General features: G+C 34.5%; 3 protein-coding genes and 1 long non-coding RNA gene across 4 annotated transcripts; 1 reads left to right on the top strand and 3 right to left on the bottom strand.

The window, feature by feature from the left end:
- Positions 1–265: 265 nt before the first annotated feature.
- Positions 266–1,210, bottom strand: LOC141654734 (putative B3 domain-containing protein At5g35780). The gene has a single exon (XM_074461851.1). It carries the CDS (start codon positions 1,208–1,210, stop codon positions 266–268), a length of 945 nt encoding a protein of 314 aa, XP_074317952.1.
- A 6,528-nt stretch (positions 1,211–7,738) lies between these two features.
- LOC141656536 (putative kinase-like protein TMKL1) lies at positions 7,739–11,155 on the bottom strand. Its single transcript, XM_074463473.1, has 2 exons — positions 10,534–11,155; positions 7,739–8,698 (listed from the first exon to the last, which is right to left on the bottom strand). The coding sequence occupies exons 1-2, from the start codon at positions 11,024–11,026 to the stop codon at positions 8,082–8,084; spliced, it is 1,110 nt and encodes a 369-aa protein (XP_074319574.1). The 5' UTR covers positions 11,027–11,155; the 3' UTR covers positions 7,739–8,081.
- A 1,136-nt stretch (positions 11,156–12,291) lies between these two features.
- On the bottom strand, positions 12,292–13,317 carry LOC141655839 (uncharacterized). The gene is made up of 3 exons (XR_012548205.1): positions 13,145–13,317; positions 12,819–12,879; positions 12,292–12,465 (listed from the first exon to the last, which is right to left on the bottom strand). It is a non-coding gene; the product is annotated as an uncharacterized LOC141655839 (long non-coding RNA).
- A 2,722-nt stretch (positions 13,318–16,039) lies between these two features.
- On the top strand, positions 16,040–24,471 carry LOC141656535 (lipid droplet phospholipase 1-like). The gene is made up of 10 exons (XM_074463472.1): positions 16,040–16,835; positions 17,485–17,552; positions 18,057–18,127; positions 18,263–18,475; positions 20,693–20,856; positions 20,951–21,006; positions 21,122–21,174; positions 21,255–21,369; positions 21,986–22,083; positions 24,131–24,471. Exons 1-10 carry the CDS (start codon positions 16,693–16,695, stop codon positions 24,200–24,202), a joined length of 1,053 nt encoding a protein of 350 aa, XP_074319573.1. The 5' UTR covers positions 16,040–16,692; the 3' UTR covers positions 24,203–24,471.
- Positions 24,472–25,745: the final 1,274 nt, after the last annotated feature.

The following is a 25,745-nucleotide window of genomic DNA, read 5'->3' as shown; positions in this document are numbered from 1 at the left end:
ATGACCTGCTAAGACGAGCACAAACAACCGGTACCATTACCTAATAGGAATAAATATAATAGTTTGGCCTCAACCATCCTTTGGTTGAGATAGTTCATCTATCATGGTATCAGAGTCAGTGTGACCAAGAGGTCACGTGTTCAAATCCTGACAGGCTCAAATAACTCAGGAAGTGGAAATTTAACACATCTCTTCGAGCCCAATGAGCACTCGAGTGAAGGGACGTAATAGGAATAAATATAATAGTTGGACATCAACCATCATCTTAAGATTTTGGTTGAGATGTTTCATCTATCTCCCTAGGGGCAGTAAATATGCGAACAACAGCGACTCCGAGTTGATCAGACACTTCGCCATCAAATCGAAAAGTCCAAACTTGAACCACATCATTTTTACCAAACCCATTACTAGCAACCAAATCCTTCCATGTATTCAACAGGACATAGTATGAATTACGAACCATATCCCAATTCGTCACATGGATATCCTGAATACGACCCATGGGCTCGAGCAGTTTTGCTTTTATATATTTATTATTATCCTTTCTCCTTATCTTCTTTTCTTCGTCGTCTCTCAAGAATTCCTCCGTAATTATATTCTTTTGATTTAGTAATAATCTGCCCAAATTCGGATTAATATCTGAAGCCGTCAATTGCTTCTGCGCAATCAGCTGTTCATTCCTACCATTATTCAACTTCTTTATTTTCTCAAGGTACTCCGGTGGCAGTTTATAATCAACTTTCGTTAAATCATAGTCTCTCGTATCTTTACCTTTCTTCCTCTTGCCATTGTTGCCACTCTTCTTCATTTTCACAGCTTTTCTTAAAGATTTTCTTGATTTTACTTTCGCCATTTTTTCTATAGAACAGCAAGCATCTGCAAGTAAATTCAAATTATACGTATCCTCAATCGCAATCTTTTTTCTCGGACACTGTCGACGATCCTCATCAATACCAAGTCCAGCAAACCCGAGTTTTCTTTTCAAACCACGATGATCATAATACTTCTCAATAGCTTCCAATGCAAGCTGCTTCTTTTTACCAGGATTAGGGTTTTCTTTACTACTATAATTAGAAACCCTTCTCTTAATTGTCACAAATTCAACCGTTTTTCCGAAATTAAATCCGTTATTATTAATATACTTGGATTTGTGATCCTCAAGATGAAGCATTGTATCTTGAAATTCTTCCTTGCTTAAGTAATATTTCATTGTATCTATTTCTTCCAACATAGAATCTTCTACTGTTATCAATATACGAAATGAAATTTGTGAAGGAATTCAAGAGAATTATATTATATTAATATTAAACTAATGCAAGAAATTTGTATTGTAATGGTAATGATTTAACAAATAACAATGTTGGTGGTATTAGGGTATACGTTAGAAAAACCGTATATATAATTGTAATGGCAAGGGTAAGTTGATTAGGAAACAACTGTCTAAGTGTTACGGAGTAATTAACTTGACTGTCAAGTATTGAAATCTGAAATTAAATTCGGTAATTTTTCTGTAGTTTTAATTATTTAATTTATTTGTTTTGAGTTTAGTTTATAAATTTTCTTAAGATTTTGTTTCCAAATTTGGTTAGAAAAGGGCGTCTTTTAACAACGTGGTTATTACATTTTCCTAATTCTATACAAATTAAAGTTATAAGACGAGCATTCAGCCATTCATCATGGTAGTAGTAAAACACTTGAATTAATTTTGGTTGGTTGTTTTATTTGTACAAAAGAAAATTAAAATAGAAGACATTTTGTTTTATTTTTTGCCAAGTGGAAAACTAGTATATGTGACAAAATAAAGACTACAGCAGAAACAACTAATCTGTACGCCATTTATTCAAATTACGTGAAATAAACGAAATTGAAAACCAATGAAAGTTTGGAGCAAGATTCAAAATCTCTGAGATCAAACATTTGGTACTAGGGTTTTGATGAAATAATTTTTTCAGTATAATTGTATCGATGTCGAAATAAAATTTAATATGCAAATAGATTGTTTTGTAGCGCTATTAGTTTATTACGTTTACGATTGATGATGATGAGGATATAGGATTATAGGCCATGTTCTTTCGAGTGCAAGGAGCTGAAATCAGCTAAATTGAACCAGGGGCGGAACCAGGATTGAAAAGTATCTAGGGCTAGATTGATAGACAACTAAACCGGATTGGGTAAAAAAAAATTCAACCCGCTACATACCTTTCTAACGAGGCGGATGTTTATTATTTTAAATTTTTAATTAATAACGTATGATCAATTGAAAAAAAACTAGAATGATAAGACAAATCAATAGTAAAGATTAACAAAAAGAATGGTGCTCTACAAAATTACTTTTATTTCGGTAGTACCCTCAACTTTTTCATTTTCTAAGATGTAATATTCATTTCTTGCAAAAAAAAAAAAAAAGAAAAAAAAAAACTTTGACCGTCAACAGCTCTAGAAGTTCAGAATACGAGACTTTTTTTTTCAAATGGACCATCTTTAAGAGGTCTTCAGTTTGAAAAAGAATTTACCGTTGTCTCTACTCATAGTCGGGAATTATAGTCGGTCAAAGTTTATTCGTTAAAAAAGTTTGATCAACCATAATTACCGGCTACAAGTTTAAAAAGCGGTGAATTTTTTTCCAAGTTTAAGACCTTGACGAGATAATTGGTTTGAAAAAAAATTACTGTTTTCTGAACTCGTAACCAAGAATTATTGACGGTCGAATTTTTTTGTGGAAAACGAGGGATAGACCTTACAAACCAAAAAAATTAAGGGGTCAGAATATCCCAAAAATTATCTATAATAGATTGTCCAATAAAATTGAACGTTGGGTAACATGAAGTTGCATACTCCGTATTAGGCGAGAAATAAGGTACTGCTCTAGTGATCTTCCTGACAATAAATATCAAAGTGAAAAAATTGTCCCAAGTGGGAGTCGAACCCTGGAATTTCGTTTGGTAGGCAAAATACAAGCCATCTAAGCTGGAGTTCAGTCATGTTATTCTAGTTCACTTAATCGGTTTTTACATTTGATCTCGGGCTACTAGACCTGGCAAATCGGGTTAACGGGTCGGGTTCGGGTCAGGCCATTTCGGGTCGGGCCATTTCAGGTTTCTCAAATTTTCGGGTTAGCTCGGGTCGGGGCGGGTCATTTCGGATTAAAGGTCCTGTTTCGGTTTGTTTGTCGGGTCTATTTCGGTCAAGGGTCGGGTTATTTTGGGTCGTCATTTTCGGTCAATAATTAAGAGAGAAAAAGGCATTTCAAGACTTTTGGGGTCAATTAGGGTTATATTTTATCGGGTCATTTTCGGGTTGAGTGGTTTCGGCCCGGGCATTTGGTCGGTCTGCATTACGGTCCATGAAAGCTCGGGTCATTTTCGGGTCGGGTCGGGTCAATTCGGACTTCGGGTGTCATTCGGGTGCGGCAGTTCGGGTCGATTTCGGGTCTCGGGTCAACCTTTTCGGGTCGGGTCAATCGGGTCGGGTTGATTTTGCCAGGTCTAGCTACAGCCCAAGAAGCCTCCGCCTGGTTCCGCCCCTGAATTGAACTGAATGGAGCAGAGTTGAACTTAATATAGCTAAAGTAAAAGTTAATTTGTGAAGAAATGAGTTGAACTGAACTAAACTACTCTACAATTAAGCTGAAGTGAAATGAGCTCAAATTAAACCTGAAAGAACAAAGCTAGTGGGTTGACTACATGAATCTATATCCATTCAACAAATCCTCATCTATTCATACTCACACTAGTAAGTATATTATACATCTGAGGTATTAAGATATAACTAGTTGTGTAGTTTTTGAGTTTTATAAGAAAGTTTTCGGGTTTTGTTTTTTAAGATTTTATGAGCTTTATTATAAAGTTTCTGAGTTCGTTTACTTAAACATTAAGCTAAAAAATTATAAGTTTTAACTTCATTCAAATTAACGATTTACTAATTTTAAAACCGGAATTATCGAGGAATAAAATATCCGGAGCATATCCATTTCACCTTGTGGTATGTGGATATGGATATTGATATGAATAGACGAAGAAAATATTTAATAGATGTGAATACAAATAGATGAAAATTTGTTGAATGACTATAGAATTATAAATATGGATATAGACTATGTTTGGCAAACGGCTGAAGTAGGTTTATAATAGTGGATAACGTTATCACAATACGGTTAATTTATTTTAGTAGTAGGTTTGAATATTAAATTAGCAGATTTGAGTAAAGGTATTCGGTAACTAGCATATTATATACCAATAAGAGGATTATACATCTGATGTACTACCTCCAATTCTATAGTTTCTGAGCATTATAATAAAGTTTTTGAGTTTTGTTTTAAAGTTTCTGAGTTTCACTATGAAGTTTCCGAGTTTATTCACTTAAACATTAAGCTCTAAAAAATTACAATAAAACTCAAAAACATTACATACTAGGGAGCATCCCGTGCTTCGCACGGCCGGTTTTAATACTTTCGTATTCTAATAATAAAATGTGATGTTGTTGGGTGAATACTCTTATCTTTTATTCTCTATTAAATATGTTGACTCATAACTCTTACCTTTTTATAAAAACATCATATTATATTCAATGAAATGTCTTTTTGTCAAATTAATAGATATTTTTCTCATGTATTAATTATAAAAGATATTTCCCTTGTGTTAAAAGCCAATTTTTCAAAAAATAAACCTCCTTTTTTAGCAATATTCATAAACGAATTTTGAATTTGGGATAAAAGTGAATGTTTGAAATAAAGATGGGAGATATTTAGTTACTCTTACAGAAAAAAATTTGAGATTTTGGAAAAGTAAGAGTTGAACATAATTAACCCATAACATAATTTATAAATCATTAATTGACACACAAAAACAAAACATACAACTATAAAGTATATTCATTATAAAGGAGAGAGTGGTACACTTGTTTCTTTTGTTAATTCCATATCACTTTTTAGTATGCCTTTTTTATTTATTTCCATTATTGATTCAACTAACTAATTAGAAAGTGATGTTAAGTTGCTCACTTATCTATTCGATTTTATACATTTGATTAAAATATATGTTATGTATATTTCATAATGGATATAATCAAATCATTTGGTTAAAATGTAACTCACATATATACTCCACAAATGTTGGATGGGATTTAGCATATCTCTGTACAAAATCAAATGAAATTGAGGGTGTACTATTTATTCTCATCCAATTTTAGCATCTCTCTTTAAGGCTTTTATAATGACTATTTATTCCTAAAACACATTGGATATAACTTTCTTTCTTTGTAATTAAATTTTATGAAGTCAAAGAGTAAACATATATGTTGTTTATGTGTGTATCAAAACCATCTACATTTCCTAAACATATAAACCCTGTACTAATGGGAAACCCATTACAAAATACTCTGTATCCTATTCTCGTGAAGTTGCGATATGAGCAAATCCCATCATGCATAATTCCTAGGATTTGAAGGTACTCATTTCCCCTTTCGGCCTTCCCCAGTTCTTACCCATCTCGATTTCTTTACAATCACCTCCATATCCATATCGTTATGATTCTCGTCCTAGATCTCTCTCTTACACCCATCGTTGCGGACTTGCGGTAGTAGATCTTCCACCGTTATCTATCACTTCACGCTCTACTACATCAATTATCTTTTCTGCAAGATCCAACAATTAAATAATTTCTTAGTGCTCCGATTTGTACTATCTTGACGACGATCACCACTCGGCAATTAAGAAAGGTTACCATTTGCGATCTATAATACACTTTATTTGCAACTTGTACGGGTGCGATGTCTTTCGATGATGAATAAGAAATTGTACTGGTGCAATGTCTTTTGATGTTCTCATAGTATTGTTGTAAGTAGTAGCTGCAAAGGAAAGAATAAAGAAAAAACTCGTAAGTTGCATTTCTGATTTAGAGTAACAAATCCTATCAACCGTTGAATGAAGTAGGAGCAATTTGTCTAATCACTGATGTCATAATATTTGAGTAGATAATTATTGCACAACTTTTGGCAGTAGGAGAATCAATTTCGTGGTTCATATAAGGATTTGTGAACAAAAGAATCAGGGTTATCCATTACAGAGTACTCCATACTCATATTATATATACTTACCGCTTCAACATCGTATCATATGGGTACTTGAATTTTCACCTTGTAGCAACCTTCACCGGTTTGAATTTTTAGTTTGAGCATATTTTCGAGTTTGGCAAGCAAGTCGGAACTGCAAATCAAGTTATTATATCATACTCCATAATTTACATGTAAATGTAACAAATGAAAAGCTTACGTAGTTACATTTTTTATTCTCACCTTTTTTTTTCCCAGATTGTCCTTATTAGAATTATAGCAAGAACAAATTGTAGAAATGTAAAGTACTATTCCATGTTAAGTCAATTTGTTGTGAGGGGATGGAAAACTCTTATATTTATAGGGTGTGTACATAATACTTAGTAGCAAGCAATTAGATAGATCAGAAGAGTGTGTGGTATGTATCTTGGAAATACATATGAAATAAACTTTTATGTATATACAAATTCATGGTACGGAGTATGTATATGCAAGAAATTCACTCTCTATATTGTCTTGGGACTACCACTCTACCACATTCATTTTTTCCAATTATATTAATTAATGTTAAACATTGTGAGAATAAAGGGTCGAATATGTGCTCAAGAGTTTGTGTAATGATCATTAATTTTCTTTTCTACTTTGAATATGTATGTATACATAGAGTATAATTCTTTGTATCATCCGAATATGTAACTTTGGCTTTGACTAAGTTTAATTTTATTTTTGTTGAGAATATAAGTTTAAGTTAGCCTCTTATAATCATATACATTCACATGGGAAACATATTTTATATACTAATATTTATGAGAGAATTTCTTTTTAAAAAAAAATTGATGACACATGTCACATCCACATTTTCTCAACCCAGTTTTATATATATATATATATATAAGATAAGTTTAGTTAAATTTTAGTTTTGACGGAAAAAATATTAAAATCTAACTTATAAACTTTAATATGCTTAAAAAAATACGCATATACTCAAAAACAAATAAAGTTTGAGGTAATAAGCTAAAAAAAATACATATATGCTCAAAAAACAAAAAAGTTAGAGGTATTACATCCGATGTATGTTCTTTTTTCTCTATTATATACTCCTTCCACCCTGGTCAATTGTTGGCCTTTGGTTTTGGGCTTTTGACACCAAAAAAAAGGAAAAGGGAATGGGTCAATTATAAGATGACAAATGGATCAAATTGGTTGTAAAAGATCACATTACTCATCAAATGCAGTCCTAAAATAGGAAGGACAACAATTAACTGAGACACCTAAAATAGAATAAGACAACAAATGACTAGGACGGAAGGAGGAACAATTACGGTACATCATTTCATGTACAAATTGAATAAGCTCTTACAACATGCTGCTAATAACAGTAAATTCTGACTAATAAGCTATCAGAACATGTCATTTACCAAACACATGAAATTAGTGGATTAATCGATCAAACTACTATTTATCTCGAAATGTTTGTTTTTAGTAAAAATGAGATTCTAGTGGGAGTTTTGGAAGAAATCTTCATAAAAGGCCAAGCTTTGAAAAAAAAATTAGAAAAGTTTGAAAAAGTGGTATAGATAGGAGTTATAATTGTTTACTATTAATTAATAATTTATCTAACTCAAGCATAAAAACGAGTGACACTTTAAGTCTTTAAGTGGCATTGGTACTTGGTAGCACATGCGAGAAATAGACCCGATCTAAATGAGCTATTTTCTCAAAATGTAAGCAACTAATGATTTATAACATTGCCTTTGTACAATTGTACACCAAATCCATTTTTTTTTCCTAACTTTCAGCTTCTTTTCTAGCCAGAGGCCCAGAGTATAGTTTTAGGCTCTTCCTAGTTCCTAACAAATAAAACACCTTTTGAACATCATCATTTTCAACCTCTTGTTAAGTTTCTCTTTTGACAAATCCTATAAATAATTATCATCAGACATGAAGATCACTCTTTGAGCCCCACCAATTTCCAGCATTCCGAATTCTCGGCAAATAAACAAATGCTGTCATTCATCATTGATAAATCAAAATCAAGTTCTTCGGCTTTGTAATGCTGGCTCCTTGCTTAAATCCTCGACCTTCCTGACAACCTCATTGGCTAACGGTCTTAGGGAAGGAGATGTAGAACAACAAGACATCGCGAGTTGAACCAACTTAAGGGCACGATCTTCTGTCCGATGTCTTTGCTTGTCTGTTAGATTCAGTACTATGTCAGGATGATACATATCCTTAATCCTGTGATCCAGGATTGCCTTCCTGATCACATTTGGCAAGTAGATTTCTTGAGAATCCGAGGAATTGTCGTTGACAGGTTCTCTGCCAGTCAGTAGTTCTAACAAGACGATTCCTAGACTGTATATATCAGTACTTTCACAGGAATCTTTGATTTTTATCAGTTCAGGAGCTTTGTATCCCTGATTTGCTGAAGTTTCGAGCATTTCTTGTCCAGCAGTCGGGTTCAGAAGCAAATGTAGGCCGTAATCAGAAATATATGGCTGAAAGTCTGGAGTTAATAGAATGTTTTTGGACTTCAGATTGCCGTGTATCATTGGTTTGTGTAATCCAGAGTGAAGATAAGCTAATCCCTTTACTAAGCCGAGGGCAATGTTGTATATCACATCCCATTTGTGAGACTCACTGTTTCCATCTGTTCATGAGAAAAAAATATACTAAAAAACTCGTGTATGCAAAGAATGATCAATCATGCATTGCTTCACTTGAATGCATAGACACAGAACATAAAATAGACATGATGATTACTGAAGTCAAGCGCAAATAAATATCGTTTTGACCGATTTGGGAAATCAGACCAGCATTATCATTGAAAAAAAAAGGAGAAGAGTCAAAGCGAAAGGACTAAGTCGTGATTTTGCAAAGTACAGTCATGAATAATAGAAAAGAAGGCTGGCTATAGCATCGGCCTGTCGAGGATATACTAATACACTAAATTACTAAGCAGAATGCTTTGAAATTTTAATCAAATGTTTCATCCTCGCAACTACTTGAGCCGTCCAAATTCAGAAGGATGGATGACTCTCTTATCTCTAATGCACACATTTTATATTTTTAGAGTGAAAGGATATAGAAGATTCAGAAACTGGCAAAGTACAGGGAATGTTGACATTATAAACCGGCTTGCCTGCAAATCATTATATTACATAAATTCTACTTAAGAATAACTCAACTATCATTCCATAGATCAGGTAATAGAAGGTAAAGAATATCTAAACGAACGGCCGAAAAAAAATCAAAGAGACTAAATTAAAAAATCTGATAGACTTAAATACAAGGGTTAGATGGAGTTAAGGCACACATGATATCTAAATTAATTAATGAAATGAATAGGACAGATGAACATTACATAGATAAATAGGACCACACCAGAGTAGCAAGCAGTTTAGTTACTATCACTTAACATTGTCAACTTGTTTTGATTTTATCAATTAATAAATTATAATAAAGATAACATCTGTCTTTGTTATTTGAAGAGAAATGTTGTGTAGATTCGAGCCCAACCTTACTTGGAGCACGGTTTTATTCAGGAGCAATGCTATCGACATTCTTTTTTTATACCTTCTCCGACTTCCTTACATGGGCTAATAAACTATTAGGGAACGTTAATTTTGTCCCACTTGGATGTCCACTAAAGGGAGCAAAAAGATATGACATATGAGTAAATATAATATTATTGTCTTGTATGAAGAGAAAGTCGAATAAAAGGTAGAAAAGAGAAGATCGGTAACATAGCTCTTTCTGTAGACAGAAGCACTAGGGTAATGCCGTAAAATATGCCATTCTTCATGAATTAGCATTTGGTAAGTAGAGATTACAAACATTTCAGGAGGTAAAAACTTTACAGTTATTTGAAACATATATGTACCCTTAGTTTAGTACTGATTTAGCATAGCAAAATTTTAAGCAAAATCAAGGTTCAAAAAATCTGAAACAAGAAAAAAGGACAATTTTTTTATAGAAATTAAAAGCTAACCATGCACTATCATTATTATACAACAACAACAACAACATTACTCCAGTGCCTCAATGGCTCCCGCAAATTACGGGGTAAAGGGGGTCGGATGTACTATCATTATTATATTTCTACTAATTTAAAAGTAAATGTTGGAATTTACAGTACCATTTAAGTTACAGAAAAATGATCTGCAATTAACCTTAATCACACATTTTCAACACAACACACAACTATCAAAAGACAAAAAAAAAAATAAGATTATCTTCCAGTGGCAGATATTTTATTCACAAAAATGATTTATGAATTCTCCAACAGACAACAGTTCAACAGAGACAGATCAACAAAAGAACATGTATCATGTATGTCTCCAGTAAGACGGTCTTATTTTCTCATTATAAGACGGTCTTATACAAGAATACGTGCGAGAGGACCCACATCATCAGCAACACTAAACAACAATCTAAGATAAACCCAAAAATGCAGAACAGCAAAAAAAGAATCAAAGTTCATACCTTTGATGAATTGAGCAAGATTGCCATGAACAAAATAAGGATAAACCAGTAGCTTTTCGCCTCTCGGACCCATATAAAATGCCTGAAGAGGGACCAAATTTGGATGTCTAACTAACCCAATAGAATGTACAACAGGAATCACTTCTCTGATATTCCCACTACAAGCAGGCCTCAAAAATCTAAGCAACAAATTACTGTCATTTTTCGATAAACAAGCCTTATACAATGTACCATAGCTTGATTTTCCAATAACTTCACCTGGTGCATCTAAAATGTCTGCAACTGTCAGATCTTCACCACCCTGAAAACACATCAATCCTTCTTGATCACTGTTACTGTTTCCTGATTCTGTATCATCTGATGCTGCAATTCCTGTACTGTCACCTGCTGTATTTCTTTTTCGGTATAAGTAGAACAAATATAAGGAGATTATGACTGATAATGGGATGAGTACACCCAAGAACAGTTTCAACATTCTATGTGTGTCCTCCATGTTTTCTAAATTATTTTCGAGATGTTAGTGTAGCAGGGGTCGATGTTTGGAGGGGTCATGTACTAATGTATGTAGAATAGAGTTAAAAAGAGGAGCACATCACAATTTGTAAGGATGTAGGAGTTGTGTAAATGTTTGTAATAACTAATAATAAGACCATAAAGGTGGGAAAAGAGGTTTGAGATCTAAGACTTCTGTGTACTGATATAGATGGGGACATTTTGTTGCCTTGGTCAGAATATATTATTCCCCGCAAATTCTTGTTTAAGATGGGTATATTCATCTTAAGCTTAAAACCGGTCAAATAGTATGAATAAGACAAAAGCATAATGCATAGCGAAAAACAATAGATTTATCTTAAATAATCGAGTGGGGTATACTGGACGTGTTTTAAAGTTAAGACGAATACCCAGGTCTTAAGCGAGACCAATTGATTGTTCCTATTTAAATTTGATTTGGTGTTGTTAATGTTATAACAGTTGTGATGTCCACACAAGTCTTCTCAACATCAACTTCCATTTATGTTGATGATTCCCTACATTTTTGTTTTATAGGTGAGAAGTGTTTTAGGCCCTGTGACTAATCCACGGACCTATGTCTCAGTCATATGTCCGTGGATTAGCCATGGTCCCGTAGAACAGCTACTCCCAACTACGTATGTTAATCTACTTCCATAATATGTTTATTTCCACTCTCTTGTATTTCTATTTATTGGTGAAAAATTAAATATATTTTGTATATATACAAAATAAAGGGTAATCTTAAAATTATTTAAAAGTACTCAAACTAATCCTACATTAAAACCTCAGCATATTACAAAAAATTATGGAACATTTTCCAGTAGAATATTTTTTTCATTATAGAGAAAAGGTGGGACAAGGCAAGAATACAAGATGCAAATTGGGCCAGATCCAGCAATCCATGATCTAATGTCACTCTTGAACAGTTTGAGGCTCTAAAGATTATTACATGTCTTCAACAACAGCCAATTAATCTAATCAAACATTTAATCTCCTACCGAACTGTCTGATTATAAGTTTATTAATTAACTCAGACATGGACCCATGGTTTTAAATACTGGACACAAAATCAATTAACGACCGAGTTATCAAGGTTTTGAAGATTATCTAGACTGCATTTTACCAAATTTGAGGCGAAATGGCCTCATTTGGCAAGATTAGTATGCGGCCACTGTGCCAACCGATACTACGGGTCCCTCCTATGTACCATGTCATCGTACACCCTAACCAATAAGAAGTCTCATCTTCTTTTCTATTTAGATTTTGAATTATGCTTAGTTATTTATGGCAAATATCGTTCATTCCAATTTTCTTATTAGTTAGGGTGTACGATAACCAATAAAGATCGAACTAAAGCACCAATTACATACCAGCCAGTGAAAGATAACTAACTTCATGACGAACATATCGAGCCATAGCCTGCAGAGGAAATAAAACATCGATGAGACATAGCTTGTAAAAAATAGACAAGCCTACTGTTCTCTTACAATGAACTTATTACACTTTAACTTCCTCATCCCCTCCCACGCGCTCACTGATCTGCTAAGTACGTCCCTTTTAAGGACAACGCCAATAAGACGTTAATCATCATACAGCAACGCTACAGACTTAATTTTGGCTAGTGGTGTATCAATCAAACAGTAAAACAACTATTTCAAATTCCAATCCTGTAGATTTTAATCACATCTTGGGTATGGGACTGTAAGAAATTCAAGTCGTCTGACACGCTTTTGTGACTGAATATAAGGATATGATCAACAAAGATAACCTACCTGAGCAGCCTGTCTGACAGCGTCACTTGGCTCTGATGCAGGATCATCAGTGAACACATTCCTGTAACGTGCAACAGTTCAAATACATAGAGAAGTCAGGACAGGTAAGTGGTAACTTATGCTCCCTCTGTGACTTCGTCTCAATCATTTGTGTACCTTTTTTATTCTGTGAGGGTATTTTAATCAAAGGTAAACAATTGACTGAGAAGAAGAGTAAATAAGATAACAGTAAAGCAACTGTCTTGCAGAACTGATTGATAAATATGACGAAAATTCCTGATACATAATATGCTAGCAAGACACGTACAGAAGTGCAGAATGATAACCACGGGGGGTGATTCCAGATTCAGAACGAGCGCTCCAGCAAAAACATCGGATATTTCATCAGATTACCAGCATAAGATAAGGATAATTGAACATTCGGACATCACTTTGAACAAAGAGCCCCACCAAAGAGTTGGGATCGGCAAAAACCCTATAAAAAAACCTTCTGCAGTCTGCACTCTGCAGTCCCTGATAATTCGGTTTGATGATGTCTTTAAAGAAAGTCATTGTACAATTGACTGAACAAGGTACCACAGCCTGTGTGCATTATCCTCGACTATTCTTTCTCTCACAACAGAAACAAACATGAATGACACCCCGTCTTTTAAGACTTTCAGCTCCAAGTCATGATTGTAAATCTCATAAGACATACGGTCCAAAATCAACGCCTTCTTTGCCTTCCTTTTTCAACTGTCACAAACACATCCACATATGAAGCACAAGGAGGGAAAATGTAGTTTTCGAAGTCCTATCCAAATTAAAAAACTTCATGTAATCACCTATCGCCTATTAGACACCCTATAACATAACTACACAAGTACATAACCTTAACCGAGTTGAAGTCCTTTCGAGAAAATAGAAAGGAGAACACTGCAGGTTATCACCATCACATCGCTACTGAATGTGAAGTGCCTGCATACACGATTACACGTATATCACATGAATCTTTCCCTTCATAAATAAAATGTATAAAACCCTTGTAGTCAAATCCTATAACACTATAGTAAGTCTATCTTAAGACCGTCTTAAGTGTGAAACGGATCCTCTACAGTCTACACAAACTACATTTTCAGCAAATCAACACACAATTAAAATACTCGTAACAATTGTTAAATTTGCATGCTTTGAGAATTTCGTGGGTAGAAACGATTAAAAATAAAATACTCGTAACAATTACACAATAAATTCTAGCTACGCCACTCCGCTTACAAAATAACCTAATCATCTACTACCACAAATTATTATCTACCATACTTTCGACTAAATCGAATTCAGTAATCAAACTTAATTAATTGATTTAAGGATTACAATTTTCGCAATTATTCTAGCCAATTCACATCAACAAGACTATCATCAAAACCCTTGAAATCAACGATTTCAACCAACGGAAATGCCACATTTTTTGCATAATTTTGATGGAAAAAATTAATTTGACCGCTCAGTAACCCTAAGATTTTACCTCGTGATTCTACTTTAGATATATGACTATATGAGCAACATATTTCGTACATTTCGTCAACGTTGCGAAAACTGGAAAATTTCAGAATTGCAAAATAAGAAATTGATTAATCTGGAATTGTACAAATTGGTTTGAGCAAAAGAGTAGTAACGACGAAAAGTTAATTTTTGGGGTAAATGTATTCCAGAAAAGTTACCGTGATCGAGACATTCGCCAGCAATTTTAGCATAACACGAAAATTAGCGACCCGACCCCGATATAACTAGATGATCAGTTATCCAAACCCGTAATATAAACCGACTTGATATTGAACCAATAAGATTGATGGCTCGACGGATATTAAGCTTAATATTGATTGAATGCAACCGATTTAACGTTTGACTTAGTACATGAATGAGTAAAACTCGTACATGAATGAGCACCACCCTAACAAAATACCTAAACTAAATAATAAACCCTCCCGAATTCGACCCAACAATTGACCAGAAATAAGTCAAATAACCCAACTCGACTCGAAAGGGTATGATTACTCCGTATGACCTGAACCCAATACGATCGACCGATCGTACCCATCTTGACTCGACCCAAACTAAACCACGACTCAACTGAATGCCACCTATAATTATCGTTGCCCTTATTACACAAAAATGAAATAATATATATGATCTTATCCCTTACTATAGAACTTGAACTATATTAATTTTTGTTGGTGTTAAATGAGGCGTGAAACCCTTATAATACAAGGGAACTAAGGAAGGGGGATTCGATTGTGAATTGTGAATTGTGACCATTTCCTAAAAAGAAATGGGGAGGCAAATACCTATTAATGGTCCAGATTGCATTTGGCAACATCTAACGGTTCTAAATTTACGTATAAAAATAAAGAAAAAATGAGAATGAAAGGAGTAATTATTATTTAAATAGATTGTGAGAGGAAATGGAGAGAAAGGAAATGGAGAGGATTCATTTCTTATTTAGGTAGCAGTAGCACAAACACTTCTCCTAACTAGCCGTCTCGTGTCCGACGCTTTGTGGGACACTCGGACATCCGACACTCGTCAGACACACGCCTAAACATGTTATAGTTTAAACGAGGAATAAAATGTCAAAAGAGATTGATTTGAAGATGAGTTTGGGTGGGAAATGAGAATTAGTTATAGTCAAGGTCAAATTTTACCTTCGCCTATTTAAATTTAATATCAAATACATCACAATAATAAAATTATACGTTATTTTTAACCATAAAATATACTCCCTCCCAGTCGTTATAATGTTCCCCTTTGATATGGGCACGATACTTAAGGAAAAGTATTAAAATATTAGTAAAGAGTTGTGTGGGGTTGGTGATAGGAGAGAGGGATGAATTATTAGTAGTTAAATAAAGAATTGTGGGGCCAAAACATAAAGGAAAATAATAAAATAGGAGTAAAAGAGTTGTGTGGGGTTTGGTGATAGGAGAAAGAATGAATAAAATAAGAGTAAAAGTTTAAAAATAGAAAACATTACTTGAATAATCCGTTTTGGGAAAGAGAACATTATAGTATTTGGGAGGAGTATATTTTATTGAATTTAAATAACGTGTAAAGTGTCTAAATTTAAATGGGATCTTAGATCGTGATCCGTGTCTCGTTTTTGGTCTTTCCTACAAATCACGTTGCTAGATAAGACATCCCTTGGGATTACAAACATTGAAATCCAAAAAATTCACGAGAATTATTGCGGGGAAACATACACGTACTAGTGTAATCCTGTCGATACGTCTGTTTCGTTATGCTTCCTTTCCATTCCTTTGTAAAGACCCAAAGAGGTCACAAATCCATTGCTTTTACTTCACACCCTCAACCGTTTCTCGACATTTCTCTCCTTCTTTGTCGACATTATTTTTATCACGAGTAAAATAAATAAATAAATATCCGGAATTAGGCCTCTAAATTATTGCACATTTTCCAGATAAAATAATAAAATCCCATCATTTTCTGAGAATCACCCAGATCTTCATTTCTAATTTCACTCAAAAAAACTTTCATTTTTTTATTTTTGATTTTAAACATATTCCAATTACTTTCCTAAATACATGAATTAATTTTAATTGAATTGAATTGAATTGAATTTTGAACCCAAAATAAAAGATTGCAACTTTATATTTTGTTTGATTCTATTCAATTACCATCATATTCAAATTCAAATTACTTCCTACATATTTGGATTTGTTGGGTTTGAATTCAAATTCAATTTATTATCCAAAGATTGCAACTTTATTATTGTTTGATTTTATTCAATTATCATCATCTTTAAATAATAGGATTAATTGGGTTTGAATTGAATTGATGTTTTAACCTCAAAAATTGGGTTTTTGATTGATTTTAATAAATGGATGAGAATACGGTTATTGTAGAAAATGGGGTATGTCACAAAGATTCAGTGAATGGAGGTCATGATGTTTGGAGCTGTGAAAATGGTGCTTCCAATTTTGCTGATCATCTTGTTGTTATGGTTCATGGCATTTTAGGAAGGTTGATCTTTTGTCTCTGTTTATTTACTGTTCATTTGGGTCAATTTTTGTTTGTCATTTTGTTCCTTAAAGCCAGTGATTAGGGGGAATTGATTGAATTGTTATCCGGGTTTTTGTTGGGTTGATTATAGTGAAGTTTATGTTCTTTTGTTGTTATTGAGTGTTTTAAGTGAAATTTGTGTTCTTTTTGTTGTTGTTTGGGTGTTTTGTTTGTTTAATTCAGTTGTGGTTGAAAAATGGTAATTGTTGGTTGTAGTAAAGTTTGAATTTTTAGTTAGGGCTTATGATAGTTTCATGTAAGGTTAATGTTGGTATGCTGTGTGCCTGATGTAGGGTTAAATTTTGATAGTCGTCGTTTTGATTGTGACTTTCTCCATTTCCGATTAATCCCAAGACTCTAATTTTGGTTATGAGACATGATGGAAACATTGGAATAAGCAAATTAGCTCATTAAATTTCCTGCACTTGTTATATTGCAAATTAGTAGTAAGTCCATGCAATTTTCATTATTGGTTATCTAGAGATAGGATCGAAGATGTGTATACCCGCTCTTACTCCGCCATAGAGAGGAGGTCGTTTGAGGTGCTATGTAATGTTCTTGATGGTTGTTGCATGTGTTTAAATGAGTAATTGCTTGTGTCTGGCTGCAGTGCCGCAGATTGGAAGTTTGGTGCAGAACAGTTTGTTAAAATGCTTCCAGATAAAGTATTTGTTCACTGTAAGGAAACTTCTTTTTCTCCACTTGGTTTTTATGGTCTTTAAGCTTAATGTTATGTTAAAAATATTGTGTACTTGATTTTCTTTCAAAAATAGTAGTGATAGATGTTCTCAACCATGTCATATTTCTGGTTGTTACATCCGTAAATTGTGAGTTGTTCGGGATTGTGGATTCATCAAGTTGTGATTTTTTAGTCATGAAAGCATCGGCCGTAAACTCTTTTTCCATCTTCCATGTTAGTGACTTTATTAAAACAAGAGTTGAATTTATGGATGTAATCTGTATAGCAAAAAATTATGTTTTGTGGTGCACATGCTTTCTCTATCCTTCTTTATCATTAATTAGTGAGTAAAGTTCTGTTTTCGGCAAAAAATTATGTTATGTCTGATTGGTCATATAACAATCTCCTAACAGCGTTTCTTGTATGGAAAATTGTCCTTGGTGGATCTTTCTTATAAGGTAATTTTGCACTTTTGCTTGATATACTATAATAAAATGTAACAGGCAGTGAACGGAACGGGTCAAAGCTGACGTTAGATGGGGTAGATGTCATGGCTCAGAGATTGGCAGCCGAGGTTGGTTAACTTGGACCTTTGTTAAAAATACAAAATAATTTAGTAGCTAACTTACCCTCTGTTGTTCTGCTTTTCTAATTTGTTAAAGAAACATTATGTTGGTTTCATTGGGTTAAGCGAGATCATCAATTTCAGGTTCAGGAAATTATTGAAAACAAGCCAGAGCTTCGTAAAATTTCCTTTGTTGCACATTCAGTTGGTGGTTTAGTCGCAAGATATGCAATTGGTATTCTGTATCAACCACCTAAGGGTGATAATGAGAATTCAAGAGGGACAATCGGAGGTCTTCAAGCAATGAATTTTGTCACTGTAGCTACTCCTCATCTTGGTTCACGTGGTAACAAACAGGTAAATTATTCCTATATGTGTTTTGTGTGAGTAGTAATTGTACTCATACTTGGGCCATATTTTAGTGGTTGGATCTGATCCTAACTCTTTATTTTGCCCATGCGGTGTTATTGTGGTTTATTGCTAGCATGAGTAGGTTTTTGTATTTACGATGGCTTATCGTAATCACATTGCTGGTTATTGAATTTCGTGTTTGGTTGAGGGTGGTTTCTCTGTCTGTTGATAATATGCAAAGTTAACTACCTCGCTGTAGTTGGGTCCTGAATGATATGTTCGAGTAACTTACAGTTGTTTTGGGGTAAATATTTGAGCTATCATAATAGCAATAATTCTGGGGAGCTAAAGCGTTAGAATGATTTTACAATTAAGTTGAGTCCTATTTCTAGCCTTTTAGGTTCGTGAGAAATCTGAAATGATTGGTATTGATTCATAGCCTTATAAAGTTATAATCACCGTGATTTTGCATTTTTCCTTCTTTGCATAACTACTAATCATGTGTCTTTTGCTTTGCTTTGTCATATTTGAGGTGTATTTGGATACAAAAATACGAGGGGAAGGGAGGAGAGGGGGATGGAGGGGAGGGAAAGAGAGGGAAGGGAAGGGGGACGAGGAATGGAGCAAGAGAGATTCCTCCAAATATTTGCTATGTGGGTGGGATTCCGATTAGACTTGGAGGAGTAAAAATGAATCCCTCCATTCCCCTCCCCTCCATTTCCCTCCTATCTTATTTGCTACCCAAACAAGGGATTTTGTATCCTTTCATCCTCTTCCCCCCTTTCCCATGTTCCCTATGAAGCCTACCCTTTCGGCCTTTCCAAATAGGCTTTTAGTGTTATTGGGCTCTAACTCATCGTTTCGTGCATTCAACGGTGGGTTATTTCTAGAATGGATAGGCTTTTGCATTATTAGTTGCCATTATTAAAGTTGTTGGCTTGAGGTTGATTTCTCCTTTGTCAGTAATAATAGGTGTGAATCTGATTTATTTGGTAGTTTTGGTCCCTCGTTTGCTGTCAATTGTGACTATGGAGTTTCCCTTTTTTTTCTCTTACGCCAGTCTTTGAACTTGCATAATATTGAAAATGAAGTGCTGAAGCATTACATAATGAATACGTAGTGGGAGTTACTACTGGGTTTAGGTTTGTGAGGAAATTGAAGGATATAATCAAGACGAACGCTAAGGTAGTAATCCTTTTGTCCTAAACAAGCTACAAGGATTGATTGAAATTATTTTTGTAGAATTGTTGATATTAAGATAGTAAGGAAAATTATGGAAATCATTAGTTATAAAATGGATGAGATCGGTGTTGGAGGCGGTCTTAGAGAAAATGAAACCTCTAGAAGATGTTGGAAGATCACCAGTCAAGCAAAAATTCAGCGTTGTATTGTATAGGGTCTAATACGAGCGTGTCAAAGGTGTAACTTAATTGTACTGGCAGTGAAGTATTATGCCATTGTTATGTGGCTTCCTCTTGTGTCTGCCTTTTAAACATCAAAGCAGTTCTATGGTAATATAGTGATAGCTACTAGCTAGTAACTGGCTTGATTTTTTTTTTCTGGATAGGGCTTTTAGAAAATCTCTTCTCGTCTTTATTGCACTTGTTTCTAAAAGGATCACTTCATCTTAGGTTTGGTTCAGTAGATTATGAATTGGATAATAATTTGAGAAAAAGGGAGTGAAGGTTAGAGGTTAGACCCGTTCTAAAAGCTGTGATGAAGTTTTTTTTTTGCTTTCTTCAGAAAGTTACAGGCTGATAAAGTTTTTGCATCTTTATGGAGATTTGTTGCACAAGATGTGTATTATGTGTCTGTAGAAGTGTCTAAGTGAATTGAATATGACGGATAAGTTTTTTATTCAGTGATTCTATTATTTTCCTGCCGATATGCATGGCATGCATGCTTTCAGTCACGTACTAGTTCTATGTTTAGATGCAACTCTTCAGTGGTCTCTTAAGAAATAAAGTTATAGTTTGGTATGTTTAGGCCTTTTATTAGGTTCTCTAAGGGATACAACTCCCAGTAGGAAATTGCCCTTTCCTTGAAGGGTATTGACGGCTAGGGTTCAGGGTGGTTGTTGATCTACCTGATAATGGATATAAGCTTCTAAGAATCTTTTCGCAAATTTACAGCTGACAGCTGGGCACGTGCACCACAGTTTGCTAAGTGGCTTCAACTCGGACCTATTTTAACGCGGGTTGTGGCTAATTGTTTTGGTCTTAGGTACCATTCCTGTTCGGTTTCACTGCAGTTGAAAAAGTTGCTAGTCTTGTGATTCATTGGATATTTAGAAGAACAGGCCGACATCTTTTCTTGACTGATATTGATGAAGGGAAGCCTCCATTGCTAAAAAGGATGGTGGATGACGATAATGAATATTGCTTCCTGTATGTTTAAAAACACAAACTTTTACTATTTGTCTGCTAATTTGCACTTTAGATTACTCTGAAATTCATTTGCTACGCTGCTCTTCTGATGCAGGTCAGCCCTACGGGTATTTAAGCGCAGAGTGGCATATTCAAATGTTGGATATGATCGTATCTTTTTGTTTTTTTTTCTTGCTCTGATATTATATCTACAAGACTGCAATGTTCTTGCCTTGTATGATTATTTTTAGTGTGTTTCTGTTTTCTTTCACTGAACATTTTAAAGATATCGTTGGCTGGAGAACGTCCTGCATCAGACGTATGAGTGAATTGCCTAAGGTATTGTCGTTTATTGATTCTCGAGTCTTGTTTCTATTTTTGCTTTGGCATTGTCCTGACATAATCATCTGTGTTGGCAGTGGGAAGATGCTCTAAATGAGAAATATCCACATATAGTCTATGAAGAGCACAGCAATGCATGTGAACCAGATGAATCTGCGTTGAGGGCAGATGAAAACTCTGACAAAATAGAAGGTTAATAACTCTTTTCTTTTTTTGTTCGTTGGCGCTGTTTGTTCTTTGCTAGTCCTCTTCCCATACTTTGCAAGATAACCTTCAACTAAAACATGCACAAAAAATGGCATGTGTGGGGCTTTGAAGTACAAGTGACATGAAGCATGCCTAAATAATTTAAAATAATAAAAATATTCAGACTTGCTAGATCCCGTTGATCAATTACTCCTAATGATCGGAAATAATCGCTAGATAGAAATACCTATTTGGCTAGTTTACTCTTTCAGGTAATTACTTGCTATTTTGTTAACTGTGATGAAAGTGATACCTTAAATGACGCTTATTTAGAATTCTTCGTAAATGGTAGTTTGAACATTGATTCACTGAAAATATAACTCCATAATTGAAAGCAATTGCAGCTGAAGGCTTTCTTGTTTAGTATTGTTGACATTAAGATGAGCTTTTACTCAATGCCTATAAATTTTGGTACACAACACAGCTGGTAAAATAATAAGGAATCTTGTTAATTAAGAAGTTTAACCAGCTGGCTCCCTATGCGCTTGTATGGTTCTTATTTGCAGCTCCCTTACGAGTTGACAGTTGACAGTCATTTGACTCTCGGTTTCTGTGTGTGCAGAGGAGCTTGTAACAGGCTTATCTCGAGTCTCGTGGGAGAAGGTAGATGTGAGCTTTCATACCAGCAGGAGTAGGTTTTCTGCTCATAGCGTGATCCAGGTCCCACTCTTCACACTTTTTTTTTGTATTTGGTTTCATGCGTGCATGCATCGTAGTGAAATATTCTAGAATATATAAATAAGCAGTGAGCTAACTGGAATGGCTAAGTTCATGTATGCGTGCATGCATTTTAGTGAAATTTTCTTTTTCTCAGAATATCTTCAAATTTACTTGTTTTGGTGCCTTGTAAATGAAATTTAGTTAGCGTAATCTACAGTTGGTATCAAATTTAGGATTTTGGATGTTTAGGGGGAGGATGACGTTAAAGACGTAGGGTTCACTGGTACTGGCGATTGCGCAATATTAGTTTCTCCTTTTGAGATATGAGAACTGTGTGGTTGTTACTCGCCTTTTGTGAGCGTTGCTGGTTGAGGTCATTTGCTACCCCCATTGCCATTTTTATGGAGCTGTAAACTCCCTACATTGTGAAGTATATAGTACTCTGTAGCAGTTTGTCTATACACTTGTCTGACTCAGTTTCTCATTATGGGTCATCCATTCAAGTCGATATTTTCCACTCGAGTGTAAGTTTTCCGCACTCAGGGGCGAACCTACGTAGGTTCAAAGGGTGGGAACCGCTACCCCAAACCGAAAAATATTGGTCAGAATGTTTATTGTGTGCAACCCCAAATATCTGCTTAAGTTAACTAAAAACCAGTGCATACAATTGTCATACAAGCCTTAATGGGCCTAGGCCCTAGCGGCAAATGCTTTAGTTATTTAGTTAGGTGACTCGTGTTCAAGCCTTGTTAGATGCATTTTTTGCATTTCTAATTTCCGTGCTCTATCATTTGGATTGCCATCTCATTATTATCCTTGTATCCTTTCACAATACTTCAAAACATATAAAATTACTTTTGAATTTTTTTATTTATTAAAAGTATTGCTCAACTCTATTATTCCTCAACTAAGGGATTAAAAAGATCCTAAACAAAAAGGTGTCTTCAAATTGTTATTTTTTTAATTAGCTTTTAATTGTTTTTCTTCAAACGATCTTACTATGATAGAATCTTCCGCCGAGCGTTCTATTAGAAACAACAATATTTGTTTTCATCGTCTTTGTTATACGAAATTTATCTTTTGATATAAGGATAATAATGTCGCTAAAAATACATTGAAGGAATATATAAGTAAGTTAACCCTTAGTTTGAAAAGGCGCGCCTCAAGTGCGCCTAAGGTGCGCCTTGGATGAGGCACTATCCGAAACGCCTCGGTGCACTTTAGGTGCGCGCCTTTTGGACAAGGCTCACTAAGCGAGGTTCATTACCACGTCTAAATCTTTAGATATGCCTTTTCTTTGCACCATCATTCCTAAACTTTACTCCTTTAGATGTTAGTCAACTTGAAAACTCCTAAAAGGAGTATTGTTGCCCAAAATTTTATTTCGGAAATAAAAAAAAAGCTAAAAAAATAAGGCGCCTCGCGTCAAAAAGGCGCGCGCCTTCACCTTGCGCCTCATCGCTTCAGCCCCTTATCGCCTCGGTGCGCCTTGCGCCTCTTCAAACTAAGAGTTAACCGGAGTATCGATAATTATAAGACCTCAAAAAATTTCAGAATATTTGCTACCCCAAGTTGAAAAATTCTGGGTTTGCCCCTGTCCGCACTGGATTTCCTTACTTCACCCTAAGCGGGACCTTTTGACGCATTGGGGTGGTTTTTGTAGCGACTAGGTTTTTGTTGTAGTTGCTTCTCAGTTCTCTTCCTTCCATAAAATGGAATTCTAGTCCTTCATTTTGAACCAAAGCAACTAATTGTGGATCCCTGTTGTCAAGTTTTATATTTATCGTGTGAGACGATTTTATATGAGATTGATATGACTGACACTAACACATATGAGGTAGTTTACCAGTTATTTAGTTACGCAGAGAATTTAGTTCATCTAGTTTGTCTCACTTTATATTAATAGAGACGATCATTAATTCATTAGGAGATTAATTGAACTAAAACTCGGAAAACATGCCACTTATTGTTCGGGAGTATCGGGACTTCAGGGAATACATTGTAGTGAATTGAACTAATTACAGTAAATCTGTGTTGTTAAATACAGGTGAAAGACCATTACATGCATGCAGAAGGAGCTGATGTAATTCAACATATGATTGATCATTTCATCTTGTGAGAGAAGAATTGCTATATATCGTTTCGAGTCCAATTAATTTTAAAGTCAGGTTGGCTCTTGATCTCTCATGTCGCGTTCATTGTGTTGCCGGTCGGAGAACAATTATCCAGTCTCCAGTCTCCAGTCTCCAGCTTCAAGGGGGAGCAGGCACTCACCCTCGCCGGTCGGTCAATGTAGACTATTGTTTTTTTATAATTTCGATCATTCATTTTAGCTCAAATGTAAATGAATTTCATAATAATGAATATGAATATGTTACAGTTGGAATTATTGCATATAATGTCTATATCAATATATCATACACTCCCATACTCTATACATGAGAATATGAGATTAATAAAGCCTAAAAAATTTCTTTCTTGGAATTTTATGATTACCAAAATTCTTGATTACTACTTCATTCATTTCCTTGAAACTGTTATTTAGGGTGCATCTTAGGGCTCTCTCTCTATCCCAAAATAATCTTTTCTTTTGATTTGTGTATCCCTGAGGCCCTATTTGTCCATTTTAGTTCAATTTTTTTTCATCGATCTTTTTTTTCAAACATATATTATTGTGAATATTTTTTTCGTGATTTCAAACATATATTATTGTGAATATTTTTTCGTGATGTGAAATGTATGTTATGATTTATGTTACTCCGTAGTTAACATTAGTTAGGGTTACCACTAAAGTTAAACTGGGAAGATTATTATGAGACAAGGAAGTACTCGTAACGCTTTTGATTTTAGCGGTATCTAAAATTCTAAGTTGTCTCACCTTAAATTTCAACTCCTGCATCCTTAATGAGGTATTTAAAATTCTAATTTTAGGTCTTGCATTAAATTTCAACTTCTGGACTTTATTAAAGGTACCTCAAATTCTAATTTGGTGGTCTTACGTTAAATGAATGTTTTTTTTCCGTAAATCAATTAAGGTAGGAAATTCAAACGTAAAATCTGTTATTCACGCTATTTCCTTCACCAACAATCTAAGTAAAATCTGTTATTCACGCTATTTCCTTCACCAACAATCTAAGGCGCTAGCGGGTGCTAGTTAGTCTCGAGTCTCGACACCACCCTCAATCCCTCATATACGATCTTCACAAATTGTTGTATAGGACCAATTTATCAATAAGACTAGCCCAATAACTAAAAGCCGAAATTAATTAATTAATAAACATGTAAAAAATTATTTTATTTTGATAACCTAAAATTTTATATTGATAAATTATATATTTAGATATGTTTGTTTTTATTATAAAATGTCGGGTCGTTAAAATAAAATTAAAATATAAATAAATATAATTGTTTTCTTTGGACTTCTCTCTTTTTGGGCCAGTCCTATGCTATAGGACGGTCCTATAAGAGAGTTGCTGTACGATCTTATATTCTTATGTAAAATCTATTCCGTATTATTTTTAATGGATCTTATATACCGATATGTAAACTCTATATTATCCAACGCCATCTTATTTTCCATTGACGTCGTCAAATTTGTTTGAAGTAGTCCGCTGCAGTAAAAACGGTTTTGGTTACCCCAAATTACGCTGAATACAATTTGT

The sequence above is a fragment of the Silene latifolia genome, chromosome 5, assembly GCF_048544455.1.
Source record: "Silene latifolia isolate original U9 population chromosome 5, ASM4854445v1, whole genome shotgun sequence".
In the NCBI taxonomy this organism is placed as follows: Eukaryota; Viridiplantae; Streptophyta; class Magnoliopsida; order Caryophyllales; family Caryophyllaceae; genus Silene; species Silene latifolia.
This window is presented reverse-complemented; position numbering and strand designations above follow the sequence as displayed.

Excerpts from the sequence above, each read along its gene's own strand:
- LOC141656536 (XM_074463473.1), bottom strand. The coding sequence starts at position 11,026 with ATGGAGGACACACATAGAATGTTGAAACTGTTCTTGGGTGTACTCATC. Across the intron at positions 8,699-10,533 it reads TCTTGCTCAATTCATCAAAG|ATGGAAACAGTGAGTCTCAC; the intron begins GTATGAACTTTG and ends TCTCATGAACAG.
- LOC141654734 (XM_074461851.1), bottom strand. The coding sequence starts at position 1,210 with ATGAAATATTACTTAAGCAAGGAAGAATTTCAAGATACAATGCTTCAT.
- LOC141656535 (XM_074463472.1), top strand. The coding sequence starts at position 16,693 with ATGGATGAGAATACGGTTATTGTAGAAAATGGGGTATGTCACAAAGAT. Across the intron at positions 18,476-20,692 it reads GTTCACGTGGTAACAAACAG|GTACCATTCCTGTTCGGTTT; the intron begins GTAAATTATTCC and ends TTTTGGTCTTAG. Across the intron at positions 21,370-21,985 it reads AAACTCTGACAAAATAGAAG|AGGAGCTTGTAACAGGCTTA; the intron begins GTTAATAACTCT and ends CTGTGTGTGCAG.